Source organism: Genypterus blacodes, unplaced genomic scaffold (genome assembly GCF_046128005.1).
Source record: "Genypterus blacodes isolate CSIRO-AG114 ecotype Tasmania unplaced genomic scaffold, CSIRO-AGI_Gbla_v1 ptg000061l_1, whole genome shotgun sequence".
In the NCBI taxonomy this organism is placed as follows: Eukaryota; Metazoa; Chordata; class Actinopteri; order Ophidiiformes; family Ophidiidae; genus Genypterus; species Genypterus blacodes.
Window position 1 is genome coordinate 533,891 of NW_027466873.1, and position 18,402 is coordinate 552,292.

An 18,402-nucleotide genomic window follows, 5' to 3' on the forward strand; every position below is an offset into this window, starting at 1 on the left:
TTATGTCTTTTCCTTCTCCTCAGCTTTTGTCATCTTTCCTTGCTTTCTTCTTTCTCATCCTCCTCTTCTCTTGTTCCTCACCTTTGGTTCATTACTATTCCTCCTAATTGTCTCTCTCCTTTATCTTCCTCTCTCCTGTCGAGGTTCCTTTACTGTAAAGATACGACAACACTGATTGAGTTCACCCCCAACCGACCCCCCCCCCTCTCTCTCTCTCTCTCTCTCTCTCTCGTTCTCTCTCTTTCTTGCTCTCTGTGTCTCTGTCTATGTCTCTCTCTCTCCCTCGTTCCCTCTCTCACTCTGTGTCTCTCTCGCTATGACTCTCTATGTGTGTGTCTTTCTCTCTCTCTCTCTCTCTCTCTCTCTCTCTCTCTCTCTCTCTCTCTCTCTCTCTCTCTCTCTCTCTTTCGCGCTCTCTCTGTCTCTCGTTCTGTCTCTCTCTCTCTCTGTATCCATGTATTTGTATGTATATATGTTTAAACTATATCCTGAGACCCAGCCAATTGACTTGTATCCTCTGTAGTGGGCATTAGATATATACTATATCTATATATAGATATATACACACACACACACACATATATATATATATACAGTATATATATATATATATGTATATATATATATGCACTGAATCGCCTTTGAATATAGCTTTGACAATTTTGTATTATTCCATAAAGGTTTCATCTCTTATACTGTATCAGAATCAGAATCAGAATCAGAACAGCTTTTATTGCCAAAGTTTACACTTAAAAAGAATATAAATATATATATGTATATATATACAGTATATATCCTCCTGAGACTCAGCCCATTGACTTGTGTCCTCTGTAGTGAGCATTTCTCCTTTAACTCTTGGGAGCTGCTACTGCATCAATCCCTGCTGCAGTGTACAGAGGATATGAAAAAATTACTTATTAATTATCTTTTAATGTTGGCTGTCCTTTCATACTAAAATGGTCTTCAGGTCCACTACAGCAGACATGCTGTAAAAAGAATTAATTCAAACAAATTTATTAAATAGAAATACATTTTAAATAATAGTAAAAAAGTCTAAATTGCAAGATGTTTTCTTAACATTAAATAAATAGGAAATCACAAAAAAGGAAATTCGAGGACACTTTCTTTCCTCCGTTACCAGAAGGATATACTGTATATACTGTATATATATTTACTTATATATTACTTTCAACCTGGTTATGAATAAAGTATTGATATATCTACACGTGCGTCACATATATGTATGAATGTATGTGTGTGTGTATGTCTGTCCGTTATTAATCCTTTGTTTCTTATTTGAGCTTGATGTTTATAAATTCGAAAGTAATAATAATACTAATTATAATTAAGTGTATAATTTCCAATAAACGACATAAACGTCACGAGACACGCCATTTCCCCTTTCCGCCCGCGAGCGACGTCACGTGACCCGCGTCATCTCTGCGCGTCCAGAAGCGGGGAAGATGGCGGACGTGAGTGTCGGGGTGAATCTGGAGGCCTTTTCCCAGGCCATTAACGGCGTCCAGGCGCTGCGCTCCAGCGTGAGCCGCGTGTTCGAATCCCTGAAGGATGGAATGAAGAACCGAGACACGTTGGAGGGCCGAGAAAAGAAGTTTATAGCCGAGTTCCAGGACAATCTGCAGGCCGTCAACAGAGACCTCAGGTACACAGAGAGAGAGAGAGAGAGAGAGAGAGAGAGAGAGAGAGAGAGAGAGAGAGAGAGAGAGAGAGAGAGAGAGAGAGAGAGAGAGAGAGAGAGAGAGAGAGAGAGAGAGAGAGAGAGAGAGAGAGAGAGAGACCCACTCACACACAGCCTTTTAGTTGTTAAACTGCATACACTCTCTGTTTTTAGATTTATTTGTGTGAGTCATCAGCTGCTGCTACCATGATGATAAAGAGGGAGACTATAACGTCTGTCTGTCTGTCTGTCTGTCAGTGAGCTGGAGCGTCTCAGCGGTCTGGTGGGACGTCCCTCAGAGTCTCATCCCCTCCATAATAGTGGTCTCCTCAGTCTGGATCCTGTTCAGGACAAAACTCCCCTTTACTCACAGCTGCTGCAGGCCTACAAGTGGTCCAACAAGGTAACTAGTGACTGATGCTAGTCCCTGTGACCTGAGTCAAGTCACTGTGACCTGAGGTGACCTGTGTGCGCGTGTGTGTTTGTGTTTGCGCATAGTTGCAGAACCATGCTGGATTGGCCTCCAGTTTGCTGAACCAGCAGTCACTCAAACGATCAGCCAATCAGATGGGAGCTTCAGCCAAGAGGCGACCCAAAGTCCAGCCCAGCACCCTGGTTCTTCCTCCGCAGTGAGTATCAGTCAACGAACCACCTGGCTGCAGACTTCAGGGGAGTGAATGGAAGAAGATGAGCTGACCTCGGCCTTGTTTACACAACATTTAAATCTTAATCCGGTTCACCAGGCTGCTTAACTAATCTAGATGACATTGTTCAAATCAGTGTGTGTGTGTGTGTCTGTGTCTCTCTCTTCATCTTCAGGTATGTGGATGATGTTATTTCTCGTATTGGAAGAATGTTTCCTGACATGACGATCGAACTGTTCAGACCCAACGGGACATCTGCTGTGCTGCTGGTATACACACACACACACACACACACACACACACACACACACACACACACACACACACACACACACACACACACACACTCTACATAGAAAGCAAAACATACAAGCACTCAAATGTATTGTTTTGATGGTCTGTATCTCTCTGTCTCCCTACCTACCTGTCTGCCTCTCAGGTGACCCTAGGTAAGGTCTTGAAGGCGATCGTAGTCATGCGTTCCCTCTTCATCGACAGAACCGTAGTTCGTGGCTTTAACGAGAACGTTTACAGCGAAGAGGGAAAGGTCAGGGGTCAAGCCAGCCTGTCTCAAACAGTAATAACAGCTGTTGTTTCTTTGTTTCCATGGTAACCTGCGCCCTGACTCTCTCTGTCTGTCTGTCTGTCTGTCCTCAGCTGGACATATGGACCAAGTCTCAGTACCAGGTCTTCCAGAAGGTGAGTCCTCCTCCTTTGACCACGCCCCCTCATCCCCATGCACCACAGTCCTCACCTCTAACCGTGTGTTGTTGCCAGGTAACGGACCACGCTACCACCGCCCTGCTGCACTACCAACTGCCCCAGATGCCTGACGTTGTTGTCCGATCCTTTATGGTGAGAGAGAGCGAGAGTGGCAATCAATATCATTTATAATCTATTTGATATCCATAATCAATATGATTGATAATAACCATAATCAATCATTTAGAGACTCAGTACCTCCACTGAGACCTGCTGCTTTGTGTGTGTCTCTCTCTCTCTCTCTCTCTCTCTCTCTCTCTCTCTCTCTCTCTCTCTCTCTCTCTCTCTCTCTCACCTGTCTCTCTCTCTCTCACCTGTCTCTCTCTCTCTCACCTGTGTCTCTCTCTGTCTCTGACCTGTCTCTCTTTTTTCAGACCTGGTTGCGTAGCTACATTAAGCTCTTCCAGGCTCCCTGTCAGCGCTGTGGTCACTTCCTGCAGGATGGTCTTCCTCCCACATGGAGGGATTTCCGGACGTTGGAGGCTTTCCACGACACTTGTCGCATGTAGACAGACTTTTTTCAGGTTTACTTGCATACAGACTGGTTTCTGTGAGGGACAGTCACGGGCATTTCATGTAAATGGTCTTTGTAAAGGCTGTAAATATGTTTTTTATTGTTCAGTTGTGTAGAACCTTAATAAAGTTACATTTTTGCATATCGTTTGTGTATTTGTTGGAAACCTACGAGTTTACAGGCAGTTAGACAGGTTGACCTGGCTGATGAACGTGCCCTCTGGTTACACACGTTAAGGTGAGGGGTCAATGTCTCCCTCTACAGGCTACAGGTTCTTGAAGCGAGACGGCCTTTGGTTGGCTGGTTTGACCTGAACCTGATCAATAATAATTACTTCCATTGTCCTGCTTTTCCTCTTTCTCCCTCCCTCCATCATTTTGCTGTAGACTCTAGATGCACTGAGGGGGAAAAGTCAAACGTCATCCAGTTTCAGTCAGAATTTAACTTTTGTGTTGCAAAAACCCACAAACCTTACTTACTGAAATAAAGAGGCTTGAGACACTTTGGTAGGCTCTGCAGCACAGCACACGTGTGAAAACTTTTCTTGCAGCCTGCTCAGCATCACCTGAATGCATCATAAAACAGCTGAACCAGCACTTACATGCAGCACTTGATGAGGATGTAGATTCAGTGGTGAGACAGAGACAGACCGAGACATTGACAGACAGCAGCTGAGATCTCCTCAGGTACACTGAAGTTTCTACACACTGTCTCTGTCTCTCTGTCTGTCTGTCTGTCTCAGTCTGTCTCCTCATATAATTAGACGCCATGAAGTCTGAACTTAGTTTGGACAGTTTTCATCCAGATCAAAGTCAATGGAGGTGAACAGTGTGAAGAAAGACAGAAAGTTTGTATTGAAGCTTCTTATTTGCTTAGGTTTCAAGCTAATAGATCGAAAGCAAAAAAAGAAAAAGGACTTTTTTTTTTTACATCAGTGGTGTGCGTGTGTGTGCGTGTGCGTGTGCGTGCGTGTGTGCGCGCGCGCGCTTTTCATGGCCTCTGCAGTCATTTGTGACTGAACAGCTCCACCTGCTGGAGCTTTAGTATTATACTGTGTGTGTGTGAAGAAAAAGAGGCCGCAGTTCATCTGACTGACTGGGTTAGACTGAGCATGCGCCGTGGCTCCCCCCTCACCCCCCTCCTTCCCTCTGACTGATGACAAAGGCTTCTCTTGGGAGACGCGCCGCGCGTGGCCGCATCCTCAACTCTGCGTGCTGCTGTGAGAGAAACGAGAAGGACAGACAGAGCTGGAGACAGAGATAGACAGACGGATCCAGTCAGACAGATACAGACAGACAGACACAGGCGGGCAGACAGCAGGTGTGTTGTGAGGATGCGCACGGCAGCAGTTCGCGCTGATTTCGCGTCTCAGTAACGTCAGAGGGGGAGAAGAAGAAGAGGAGGAGAACGAGGAGGAGGAGGACTGAGAGACCTGAACAATGAGCTGCAACTGGGGCACCGAGCTGTGGGTGAGTACAGACCTGGACCCGGACGGACCCGGACAGAACCCGATCACCTTTGTAGCGTTTCGCGCACCGTTTCTCTCTCTCTCTCTCTCTCTCTCTCTCTCTCTCTCTCTCTCTCTCTCTCTCTCTCTGTGTGTGTGTGTGTGGCTTCTCCTCCTCTACCATAGCAACACGCCGTGTGATGGCAGCCTGTGCTGCCATGTTACTGCGGTGATCAGCTGATCAATGAACAGATCGGTCTGCTGTATTACATTGTTTTATACACTATAATCACATTAGTCATGTATCAAGTGAAAGGTTATACCATGTAATCATGTATTTTCTGCATGATTAAAATAATTGAATTCTGATCAAATCAATCATGTATATAAGGTGAACCTTTGTTGATGCTGAATTGGTTTGAGCTGCTCTGTGTGGGATGAAGCTGACCTCTGCCCTCTCACTACAGACATACACATGTCTAAAGTTCACATGTACATGGAGTTGTGTTCATTTGTCACTACAGTGATATTTAACATTAGTGTTAAAACGTTAATGTAAAGTATGTTTACTCCAACTAACAGATGTAGATTTTATTCAATAGTAAATCCATTCCTTCAGGTACGTGAGTGTGTATTCCCTCAGTGGGCTGAATGGCCTCATGCTGCCGTCATGTGACACGCATGGAGATCAAACAGTACACATGCATGAATGAAACTGTGGAACTGTTTGGTATTCTTTACTGATATGAAGGAAATTCATCAAGTAATACCCTGCTAGACACACACACACACACACAAACACACACACACAGTCTCGTGTTATCTCGATCCCGATGTTTGTCTGCTCTTCCTACATCTCCTGTTGGTGGAGCTGTTTGTAACACAATGCTAGAAGGAAAACACTACAGAGTGCTGATTTAAAGAATAAGTCTAATAAAGGGTTAAAGTTTGTAAAAGGTTTTATATGTTGTGTGTTTTAGGATCAGTTTGATGGTTTGGAGAAACACACCGGGTGGGGCATTGACTTCCTGGAGCGGTACACTAAGTTTGTCAAAGAGAGAGCCGACATCGAACTGAACTACGCCAAACAGATCAGGTAGTCTACACGACCTCAACATGACCTCAACATGACCTCACTTTAGACCTTGAGCCTATCAGAAACGGTCAGGGTTAGACATTGTTCAATCACACACATTAGTGGGAAGTAGTGAACCCAATCAAACATGAAATACTGAATATGATAGTCCAATAATAATAATAACAATAATGTAATAACCAGCTTTATGTCACTCTGATGCTTCTCTTTCTGCCTGTCTGTCTGTTTCCCTGTCTGTCTCCCTGCCTGCGTGTCTGCAGGAGTTTGTCTAAGAAGTATCACCCTAAGAGAAGCAAAGAAGATGAAAGCAGGTACTCAGATGTTTATCAGATTAAGGACAAATGTAAAGTGAAGTCAGTAAAGCTGCTTTTGTTTTTTATGAAGTTTAAATCATCATAATTGCAGAATATCATACAACAGACAACAAAAAGAACCAGTTTGATTACATAAAATACGTTCCTTCCCTTTGTGCCTTGTTGAACTGCCATACAAATCAAAGGCTTCACAGGCCGCAGCAGCAGCACACTGATCTCCACTTAGCCCTGAGCTCCTCGGAGAGGCGAATCAAAGAGAGATTCACTGTCTGCTTGTTTCAGGTACAGCTGGTGTGTGGCGTTTGTAGCGACTCTGCACCAGCTGAGCGAGTTTGCCGTGCAGAGGGAAGAGTTTGCCGAAAACCTGAACGCACAGATTGTTGCAGAGCTGAGCCGATACACGCAGGAGCTGAAGGCTGAGAGGAAAAATGTAAACAACAACATGGTTATCGTAGTTAAAAATAACCAGGATGGTTTAAGTTAATTTGAACACAGATGAGTTAACTGTGATTAAATGAAATTATGAATTGTTTTGTTGTAGCATTTCCAAGATGGCCGCCGTGCCCAGCAGCACATCGAAAGTTCTTGGAAGCAGCTGGAGTCGGTGAGTGACCTCTGACCTCTTATCCCGACATTGTCTCATGAGTTGTACACACCTTCATACACAAAGCAGTAAGCAAAGCACTCTGCTGTGTGGGCAGGATGGGGCATGGCAGGGCGTGGCAGGCTCACAATTTATCAGTCATCACCTTCCCCCCTGTAAACACTGCCTGATGTGTTGTTGTTGTTTAGAGTAAACGGCGGTTTGAGCGTGACTGTAAGGAGGCGGAGCGAGCGCAGCACGTCTCCGACAGAATCGACCTGGACAACAAGAACGACGGTGAAAAAGTAAAACTGCAAACCACAAAACAATAGAACCAAGATGAAACCTGAAGCTTTACACAACTAACCTCAACCTGTCTGCTTGCCTGTTTGTCTCTCCCTCTGTCTGTCTCTGTCTCAATGTCTCACTGCCTGTCTCTCTCTCTATCTCTCTCTTCCTATGCCTGCCTGTCTGTCTCTGTCTCTATGTGTCACTGCCTGTCTCTTTCTCTTTGTCTCTCTATCTCTCTCTTTCTATGCCTGCCTGTCTGTCTCTCTTCCTTTTCTCTCTGTCTCTCCCTCTGCCTGTCTGTCTCTCTGCCCTTTCTCCCTGTCTCTCCCTTTGCCTGTCTGTCTGTCTCTCTGCCTTTTCTCTCTGTCTCTCCATTTGCCTGTCTCTCTATGTCTTTTTGCCTCTTTCCCTCTATCTGTTTCCCTCTGTCCTGGTCTCTCCCTCTGCCTGCCTGCCTCTCTCTCTCTCTGTCTGTCTGTTTTTCTCTCTGCCGTCTGTCTCTCTGGTAGCGATGCTCACTGAAGGTACGTCTTGTCTTAACTCTGTCCAACTCAAACATCAGTGTTTCATTTTAACATGGCCCTGTTGTCACACGCTATGTGTGTGTGTGTGTGTGTGTGTTTGTTGTACTGTGCGTATGTTTGTTTCTCCATGTGTTTGAGTTTCCATGTGTGACTGGGTGTCTCTTTGTTTCAGGCTCGTCAGACGGCGCACCAGAAACAACAAGCTGCTGAAGAGTCCAGGAAAGATTATATGACCACTTTAAACCAGTTTAACCAGGACCAGCAGCAGCACTACCACACACTGGTACCTGTTATATACCAGGTAACACACACACGCACACACACACACACATACATATACATGACTCATCATCACTTTCCACACCGAGGACCCTTCAAACTTTACAAATGCAGCACCACAGCGCTCGTCAAGTAAAATCAACTCTATTTCTGCAGTATTTTTCACGAATAACTGAAAGGTTCTGTTGAACTGTGTTGTTGGGGCAGTTCTCCTTGGCAGTGTAACCTGAACAGTGCACCTGATCTAAACCTAACAATAACCCTAACACTAACCTCAGGGAGGGAAGCCCAACCCTAACCTCTGCTCAAAAAACCTACAGTCAACCCATCTTTGGTCTTGATCCTTCCCTTCCTGTCAAAAACACAAGTGTGTGCAGTCTCAAGTCTCAAAGTCCTATCTGAGAAAAACCTCTATTCTGGTCTCCAGCAGCACCATTAGCACTCTCGGAGTTATCTTTGATCATCAGGATTTGTCCTTCAATCCCACATAACACCTGTTATAAATATTATAATATATTCAACTTAAAGTTAAAACTTGAATTGCACCACTGTTGATGTTTTGTTTATGCGAAAATATTTTTATAAAGTAATTGTAGTGACGCATCTGGGAGCAAATGTGTGTGTGTGTGTGTGATGTATCTAAAAAAACAACTGAGTGAGGAAAAAGAATTTCCCCTCTGGGGATCAATAAAAGTGTGTTTGTTTCTTTCTTTCTGTCTGTGTGTGTGTCCAGCGTATCCAGGATATGGAGGAACGTCGTATTGACAGAGTGGGTGAAGCCATGCGCTCGTTATCAGAGGCTGAGAGGAAAGTTCTTCCTGTGCTCGCTCGATGTTTAGATGCCATGATGGATGCTGCTGAGAGCGTCCAGCCCAGGAAGGTGAGAGGTCAAAGACCCTGTGAACCTCTGACAAAAAAACAATCAATATACAGTATGGAACCATTCAGGCTCCTAATGTTGATTAACCTGATCAATGAGTAACATACTGTATGTCTCTCCTTCATATTTACACAAAGTTGGACACAGATATCAAATATTCAGCAGGTAAGATGTGTAACTGAAGGGTCAGAGAGTGAGTGTGTGTGTTTCTGTGTGTGTGCAGGATGCGCGGCAGGTGGTTGAGGTGTTGAAGTCGGGGTTCGAGCCTCCAGGTGATGTGGAGTTTGAGGACTACAGCGCCACCATGAGGCGCAGCATATCAGAGTCTAGTTACCTTGACAACCGAGCTGAGGGGAGGAAACACACCAGAAAACTCTGGCCATTTATCCGCAAAAACAAGGTACACACACATACACACATACACATACACAGGAAGTGCATCACTGTTTTGAAATTTAATTCATTATTCACCCAAAAAAGAACAAAATCTGTATAACCATTCATTGTGATCCGTACCTCCTCCAAGGCCAATAAAGCCAGCATAGTAACATTAGAGGAGTGCGAAAAGAAAGGAGAACCACCACCGGCTCCAAAAATAAGAATAGTCAGGCAACAGCTGGTGATGTGGACACGGCCAATGAGTTCATTCAGTTCTTCAACAGATTTGACACTGCGGCCAATGTCTTCACCGAGCCTACTGGGGTGAGGGTTAAGGTTACGGTTCACAATCCTGCCACATCCAGAAATACTTGAAAATACAGTGATTGTGGCGTGTATCAGGAATGATCAGGAAGGAGAGTACAGGCAGCTGATAAAGGCCTTCAGCGAGTGCTGTGATAAGAACCATCTTCTCCTTCATATAGCAAAAACCAAGGAGATGGTGGTGGATTTTGGCAGGGCTAACCCCCCTTCAGCCAGTGAGAATTTTAAGTGCGTAGATGGTGCAGACCAACAAGTACATAGGTGTCTACCCTGACAACCAACCAGAGTGCTCCCTGAGTACAGATGCTCTGTACCGAAAGGGACAGAGGGACATCTGTTTTTCCTGAGGAGACTCTAGTCCTTCAATGTCTGTGGTGAGATGCTCCACATGTTCCACCATGCTGTGGTGGCAAGCAACATGAAGGACAAAGGCAGCAGGAGGCTGGACAAGCTGGTGAGAAAGGCTGCATCAATGACGATGTACTGTAATTGAGAGATGCACACGGAAAAAGGTTCAGGACGTCTTTCACAACAAAGAGCATCCTCGGCTTTTCTATGCTCCTTTTTTATTTATTATCTATCGCTTCTACTCAGCTAAAGGACTTACAAAGAAACAAGCTTCTTTGTAAAGAAAATAGAGTGAGGGTGTGACTGTGAGTGAGAGATTGAGAGTGTGAGAGTGTGAGAGCGTTCCTAACAAAAATATATTTCGGTCTTTAACAACTTCTTGAAGTTGCTGCCTTGATGAACACCTAACTAAGGCCACTCTGTAAGACAATTATGCTATTTACTTCTAAACCAAAGCAAACACGATTTATATTAACATCACAATGTCTCTCTCTTTCTCTCTGTCTCTCTCTCTCTATCTGCTTGCCTGTCTGTCTCTCTCTGTCTTCTTCTCACTGTCTTTCTCTCACTCTCTCACTATCTCTCTCTCGCTCTCTCCTTTGTCTGTCTGTGTGTCTGTGTGTCTGTGTGTCTGTGTGTCTGTGTGTCTGTCTATCTGTCTCTCCAGCTCTTGACTCTTCTCTCATCCCCCCGTCAGCCCCCTCCTCCTCCACCAGCCTCTCCTTCTCCAGGGGGCGTGGTCAACATTCATCAGTCTCCTCCCCCTGCTTCTAGAGAACCAATCACACAACGACTCAATGACCTCATGAGCTCAAGCTCCAGAACCAGAAAGCAGTGTCTTCGCAGCCTCAAGAGAGGGGTACACACACACACACACACACGAACACACACACACACACACACACACACGCACACACACACAGTTAGTTGTTGTCTTGGTTACTCTTTGTTAATGCTTTCATGGTAACTTTCTTTCCACAATGCTCTCCTGTGATATGGACAGCTGTCCCTCAGACTGGTTAGTATGACCCGTGTCTGTGTGTAACATACATGTACACACAGGTTGTCATGAGTGTGATGGATTCAATGGGCTTTGGGTTTTAGGGTTCGGCTCCTGCAGACTGCAGCCATCTTTCTCCTGAACAGAGACGAAAGAAGCTTCAAGGCAGAATTGACAACATCAGCCAAGAGATCCAGAGAGAGAGAGAGCAGAGGTAAGACGGCACAAACTGTATAACATACCAATAACATACAGAGAACACTCAGATAACATGTAGATCACTCTGTGTGTGTGTGTTTGTGTGTTAGAGATGCTCTGCTGAAGATGAGGGAGGTCTATGAGCGAAGTCCTCAGATGGGCGACGCCTGCAGTCTGGAACCTCGACTGGACGAAGTGCAGCAAAGTCTGCAGAGGCTGGAGGAGGAGCTGAGGAGGAACCAGGTGAATACAATATATATACACACAGCACACACAGACAAACATACGTTCAGACTCATTTTTACGGAACTCATCTTCTCAAAATTTCTGACACATCAGCCAATCACAATGACACATTTGTGTGTGTGTGTTTGTGTGGAGGCCTGGCTTGTGGAGGTAGAGAGCAGAACAATGTCCCAGCAAAGCAGCAGGAGGAAGCAGAGTGGGGGTTGCGGGTTCAATTCCCAGGCAACAACGCCAGGGAGTAGCAGCCTCAAACAACAAGAAAGCAATCGCAGTCCAGCCAGCAGAGAGAGGTAACGGATTCTACAGTTTACTGTTTATTTACTCTATCTTTACTATTTGCGTTACTACTCTCTCTCTCTCTCTCCCTTTATCTCTCCCTCTATCTCTCCCTGTCTCTCTCTCCATGTCCATCTCTTTCCCTGCAGTCCTGATGGCAGTTACACAGAGGACAACAGTGCAGAGCTTCATTTTAAGTCTCGCAGTTCAGAGTTTGATGATGATTTCGATGATGAAGAGCCTTTGCCGAGCATCGGCACCTGCAAGTCCCTCTACCCGTTCCAAGGTACCCATGTTCCACTTCATAGTCTGAGTAACTCAGGCTACCGAGCCGTGGATAGTTACGTTGTAGTAGAACGGTGTAATAGGCCACACCCACTGAGCCGACGCCCACTTGGCATCACTTGGCTCACTACAACTCAGTGTAAACATGAAATGATATAGCTAACCAAGCTAACATCGGTCTCAGGGTGCAAACAGCAACATGTTAGCTTAGCTATGACCGTTAACTATGTAAACACTAAAATCAAACGTCTTCAAAAGCATTATTTACAGACCACACGCTGTATTAGATTGCTAATATTGAACATAATATGGGACGTTTAAGGAGATGTCAGTGTCCACAGTGTCCTTTGGTTGCTCTGGTGTCCCAGCTTTCCTCAGGTGCTGAATTAAACCTGTGTGTTTGTGTTTGTGTCGCCATTTTGCATGTGTGCAGGTCAGAATGAAGGCACTCTGTCTATGGCAGAGGGGGAACTGCTTTCTGTGGTGGAAGAAGACAAAGGTGATGGCTGGACGCGAGTCCGCAGGAACCTGGAGGAGGAGGGATACGTCCCCACCTCCTACATCAAAGTCTTCCTGGACAGCAATGCCAAAGGTGCTATGACCTACATTTGACCTCCATATGACCTCTTCCTGACCTCTGATTTACCTAAAACTGACCTCAATGTGACCTCAGTACGTGATGTGTTCCACATCCTTTTTATCTTCTTCAAAAATCTGAACTCAGTACAAAATCTAAGCATTTTTATGGTGACGTCAAAATAATTTCACAGCTGTGACTAAGAATGAAACATTGTGAGTTTCTCCTAAAACAAAGATATAATGTGTTTGATCCTGACTGTAACACAATTTAGAGACAAAGATCGGCCAATGAGACTGAAGATGAAACTCCCAGTTTGGCAGACTTCCTGTGGTAAACTGGTGCAGTATGATGTCACACTTTGGGGTCAGGGTCAGAGGTGAATGTACATTGTGAGTACTGCATGTTAGTGAATGAATGTAACAATGTAAGGACAGCGGTCAGGTCTGACTGACCGCTTGAAGACAAACAGCTGGAAACAACCAGCAGTTAATTGCTTTAACGAGGAGCACCTGAACGCATCATTAAACTACTGACCAGCTACAATGGGAACTTCTATCTTATAATTTCTGCTGTTGTTCTTCCATTGGTGGAAAGTTTAATACTAACACAATATGTATATATGTAATACATATGCAGAAAAATAACTGATCTGTGAGTATAACACTAAGTTCAAAATATACAACATGCTGAAAGTTTACATCATTGCAAAAAAAAGACCTGTCGGTTAGAGGAAGTGGAGTTTATATTTGGTGAATAAAGTGTGTGGTGCATCATGATGGAGTAAAATCAGTCAGTTTGGGCTTGATGTGTGTGAACCTGCTGATTTTTACCTTTTCTCTAGTTGTAAAGTTCAAGTGAAGTTTTGGGTCAAACTTCCTTCAGGTTGGCAGAGGGAAAGCCTGCACCTAATCACGATAAACTACTACTAGAGATGTAAAAACAGAGGACCCTCCCACAAGTATCAGCCTGTCTAGCTGAATGTCAATGTCTGACATGTTGTCATTCAGCCATGTCTCCATTGAAACACAGCGGTTCCTACTGGATAGTTTGATAGGATCCACTTTATCACGGGGGAGCAGGATGGTCAGGAGAGTCGGTCTGTTGGGCCTTCAGCCTCACCTGAATGCTTTGTGCTCACAGTAAACATCGTTGTCCCTTATGTCCCTCATGTCTGTCCCAACAATGTCTAACAGGAAGTAGCTGTGATATACAAACATGTTACAAAACAAGCTGCAAAATCATCAGCGATGTTGCTGCTGCTGCTTCTTTGTGATGAGGCAGCTGACAACCCACTTAAGTGTGTATTTACCACCACCTACTGGACTGGAGTGTGTACGGCACATTGACCGGTCGGGGGAACGCTGCACTCAGTCACACCTGTTGTTGGTTGTGAGGACTGTCGAGTTCTGTAGCTGTTTTCATCTCCTTACTTAGGAGCAAAATGCCTCATTTCATGCCTGACTTGTTGCTGATTTCACCACTAGGGGGCTCATGGGACACCACAGGACACAATTACAGACATTAAGCTCCATTTTGAAATGGAAGATAATAAACAATATATACAGTAGAAAGAATTTGTACTTATGGAGTCAACATAATATCCACTGTGTACAGTAAAAAATAAAAATAAATGACGAAATAAACCATATTTATAACAACAAAGAATGAAAAAAGTGACAATATAAGCAGTACAACAGAAAACAATACAGCAACAAGCAACATAACTAAACAATGAAATAAGCCATAAAGACAAGCTTATAGTGAAGTAAGAACGAATATGGTGACGGTATGATGTAACAGTAGCAGCAGCCGTGTTGAATGGTGCACATGTTGAAGGTGTATGTTGTCTGGTCAGGAGCCGAGTCCAGGTGATGGCAATACGAAGCAAAGACCTGTAAGCACTTGCGGCAGTGGAACTGGATCAGTCTGTTTGAATGTGCAGCAGAGTCCATTCAGCTCCATCAGAAGATGGTGGAGACAATGTTCACTGTTCCTCGTGCTAGACAGACGTTTGTTTCGCATCCTTCTCTCCACCTCAGACTCTGTTCTGTTCAGTTGGTTCTTATCCCTGTTCTGGTGCTGCTCCCCCAGCAGATGGCAGCATAGCACACGACACCAACAAGATTTGCCGCATGTTGTCGCACACATTAAGATGTGTTGAATACTATGATCTTTTCTGTGGACAGCTGATGATGTTCCACCTGCAGTCTAGTCAAGTTATCCAGGTGAATACCCAGGAATTTAGAGTCCCCCACTCTCTCCACATCCCCTGAATCCCAAGAATGATGCAGCAAGAAGCAAGAATGATGATGGCCTTTGGAGTCCATGCTCTCCTGAAGTCCACCACCATTGTCTTCTTCTTTGCCACAGTCAGATGCAAATGTTTCATGCCACAACACTCCACAAAGTGCTCCACCAAGTCTCAGTATTCCGATGCCTGTTCCTCCTCCACACTTCTGACAATTTGGGTGCCATCTTAGAATTTCTGCAGGTGGCAGTTATCACAGTAATACTGGATCTTGTGAGATGTACAGTGCTGAGAGGAGAGGAGACGGGGCTGCTCATCAGCTGCCTCAGCTAGACAAACTGACATGTTTGCTGTCAGATAGTCAGTGATCCAGGAGATGGTGAAGGAGTCTTCTTGCATCTGCGGCAGCTTTCCTCTCAGATGGGGTGAAGGCTGTTGAGAGCTAAATCTCAAGAAGTGTTTCAGCTCATTTGGATTCCCCTGATCGCTCTATTTGTCCAGTGCAGTGGAAATGGGATTTTTTCAGCTTCTGAGATCAGATGAGATTCCATGTGTTCAGGGTACTCTGGCCTCAACATGACTTCACACTCTACCTGAACCTTCCAAAGAGGATGTGGGGAGACACAAGGCAGAAAAGCACAACAGGCTTAGAGGCAGAATCTGAAGACAAATAACAGAAAGTTGCATATATATGATGTAAATATTCTATAAATATGAAAAATGTTGAAATGGTTCAGTAAATTAATGAATGATTGATACTTATAATGAACCTGAGTTCTAAGTTAATTTCTGACTTAAACAACCAAACCTAATTGTTCCTCAAACAGGGACGTCATTTGTCTCTAACCTGTCTCTCTGTCTGCCTGTCTGTCCCGTAGGTTTTGTCCAGAGTAGTCGGCTAGTGTAGTGCTCTGGCTCTAAGGCACATAGGCGGCGCAGTGCAGAGATGATGGCATCTCACCACAGGAAGTGATGTGTAAAGAAAAGAGTTTGGAAGAAGATCCATAACCACCAATCAAAGGTTCAGAAAGGAGAAACAAGAAGTGATGTGTAAAAGAAAGAACCCGGTAATGTTTTTTTAAATTTTGGACTGAGAAATGTTTGGAACCATCAGCAGAACCTGACCAGGTATCAAACAGATGCATGTTGTTTGTTAGTGTTTATGATGCGCTGCTTGCATTTATTTCAGCATGTGTCACCTTATCACCTTGGCTCTCTATCTGTCTATCTAGTCTGTCTGTCCGTCTGTCCTCGTCTCTGTTATCTCCTATTCTGTTCAGTTGGTTTGTTTTTAGGGAGTCAAGAACATGTGCCAGTCACAAGCAAGTTGGGAGACTTAGCCTTTAACTCAAGCAAACCCCAAGCAAGTCATGTGAAGTCCCTGCTCTAAGTCAAGCATGTCAAAATTCAAGTCATATACAGAATTCCGGTGATCTACCAGCTTTCACATTTAAATCAGTGAAGAAGACAGCAGGCATGAAATTAGATAAAATTAACTAAATGAACAGAGTGTACAGAACGGCCAGGTGATCCTTCCAATCCCTTTCAAATGTTTAAAATAAGCAACATAGCAAATAATACAATGACAAAGTGGACCTCCATAGAAATGGAGATGCAGAGAGTTTGAAAATTAGTTTTAATAAACCAAACAACATATTTTGCTTGTGTTGCTGAGGTACGCAGACTGTTGCTTTGTGTACAGGTAGATCTTTATTTACCGTATATACGCATGACTTACCGGGGCTATGGGGTGAGATCAGAAGTGAGTCAGCCTTGTGACATCGATGAATCAGACTTGAGCTTCAACATAGAACACTAACCCCTTAATCGTGCAGCGTAGTTCTGGCCCCTGGTCTTGTTTGGTCCATCTGTCTTTGTGTCTGTTCTCATCTCCTGTTCTGTTTGATCTGATCCGATGTCTGCTGGTCTGGTCTGGTATCTTCATGGCGACATTCCAAAGCTCTTTTTTTGGTTGTTCCTTGGTCCTCAATCCTCACGGCACCATCCAGAGCTAAAAGGGTTAGAGTCTACAAAAGCAAACACACCCCTTCACTTCAAACCTGTTTCCTATTGGCTGCTCTGAGCCATCATAACAAAAAAGACAAAGCAAATGATGAAACATCGGACCATAACAAGAAGAAATAACTAAAGTCACTCCCTTTATTTGGTTGATTTGATTGAAAATCTTTTTGAAATGATGAATGCATGTTCAACCTGAATAATTAACACAAAACAAACACGTAAAATGAAATACTTCACATATATATTATCATTGTCCAGGCTGACAGCTGAACCGATTTTGTTGACGTTGTCGCAAAGTGATTAGTGATTAGATAATTAAGTTATTTATACTCTTATAGCCATCAACCTGCCCGGATATAGATGACAATGAGCCTAAAGAGCTAAATCGGGAAAATAAAATAAAATATAAAAGGGGGGCCCTGCAGAAAAAGTTTGGGGACCACTGCCTTAGTTGGATCTGGTACCTTCTGATCTGAAATCTGCTGGTCTGGAGTGGTACTTCTGCTTTGATATCTGCTGGTCTGGACTGGTACCTTCTGATCTGATATCTGCTGGTCTGGACTGGTGGCTTCTGATCAGATATCTGCTGGTCTGGACTGGTACTTCTGCTCTGATGTCTGCTGGTCTGGACTGCTACCTTCTGATCTGACATCTGCTGGTCTGGACTTGTACCTTCTGATCTGATATCTGCAGGTCTGGACTGGCCCCCCTCTACATTTCCTCATTAAGCAGCAGTTCTGTTTGTTGAGACTTTTTCTGTCTGAACTTGGAGCATCTTTCCTGCGGCAAGAAAACCTCCGTGCATTTTTAATAAATTGGGAATTTTAAAGTAACAAAAGACATAAGATGAAGTCTAATTTTCAGTTACCATTGATTATGATGATTGATTAGGTGGATTAGCGTAATTGATTATGATGATGGATTGTCGTTGTCATTGTAATTTCATTCACATTATTCTGAAAAAAAGTTTGTGGAAACAAAATTGAAGTTTGAGTCTGGAAACAGACATGAAGACATATTATATGTATAGCCCCGCCCATATTAACCCTAATCAGTCATAGCCCCGCCCCCAGGACCCTTGTCTGTTGATTGATGTATGAAATGTAAACAGGAACCATGGTTTTCAATATTGAACATTGGTTATTATTATTATTATTATTATTATTTAAACAATTTCAAGCTGTGAGATGGTGCTGTAGATTTGATCAACATTTGAAAAGATCAATAAACCCAAACGGAATGATAGAGTCTTGTCTCAATGCTTCAAGCTTCAGATGAATAAAAGGGGCAGTGAACTAGCAACCCTTGATCTTATCTGAGGGAGAGAAAAAGATTTGAATGTACAGTGTTTTTTGGGGTTTTTTTTAAAGCACAAAATCTGTATTTACACATGACACATTATTTCAAGACGACGAGCATAAAAACATTTGTAGGTAAAAGTGAAACTCAAGATCATATTTTCTGCAGATGATGTCATCATTCCCC

At 43.9% G+C, this 18,402-nt stretch overlaps 2 protein-coding genes across 2 annotated transcripts; both read left to right on the forward strand.

The window, feature by feature from the left end:
• The first annotated feature begins 1,446 nt into the window (after positions 1 to 1,446).
• med27 (mediator complex subunit 27) lies at positions 1,447 to 3,740 on the forward strand. The gene is made up of 8 exons (XM_076154176.1): positions 1,447 to 1,663; positions 1,937 to 2,081; positions 2,177 to 2,307; positions 2,498 to 2,591; positions 2,762 to 2,869; positions 2,980 to 3,021; positions 3,100 to 3,177; positions 3,459 to 3,740. Exons 1-8 carry the CDS (start codon positions 1,464 to 1,466, stop codon positions 3,591 to 3,593), a joined length of 933 nt encoding a protein of 310 aa, XP_076010291.1. The 5' UTR covers positions 1,447 to 1,463; the 3' UTR covers positions 3,594 to 3,740.
• Positions 3,741 to 4,796: 1,056 nt separating this feature from the next.
• fnbp1a (formin binding protein 1a) lies at positions 4,797 to 18,105 on the forward strand. Its single transcript, XM_076153973.1, has 17 exons — positions 4,797 to 5,067; positions 6,026 to 6,141; positions 6,402 to 6,452; positions 6,738 to 6,885; positions 6,997 to 7,059; positions 7,248 to 7,343; positions 8,026 to 8,154; positions 8,866 to 9,012; positions 9,236 to 9,412; positions 10,730 to 10,921; positions 11,066 to 11,080; positions 11,167 to 11,276; positions 11,371 to 11,503; positions 11,642 to 11,796; positions 11,932 to 12,068; positions 12,501 to 12,659; positions 15,774 to 18,105. The coding sequence occupies exons 1-17, from the start codon at positions 5,038 to 5,040 to the stop codon at positions 15,800 to 15,802; spliced, it is 1,887 nt and encodes a 628-aa protein (XP_076010088.1). The 5' UTR covers positions 4,797 to 5,037; the 3' UTR covers positions 15,803 to 18,105.
• Positions 18,106 to 18,402: the final 297 nt, after the last annotated feature.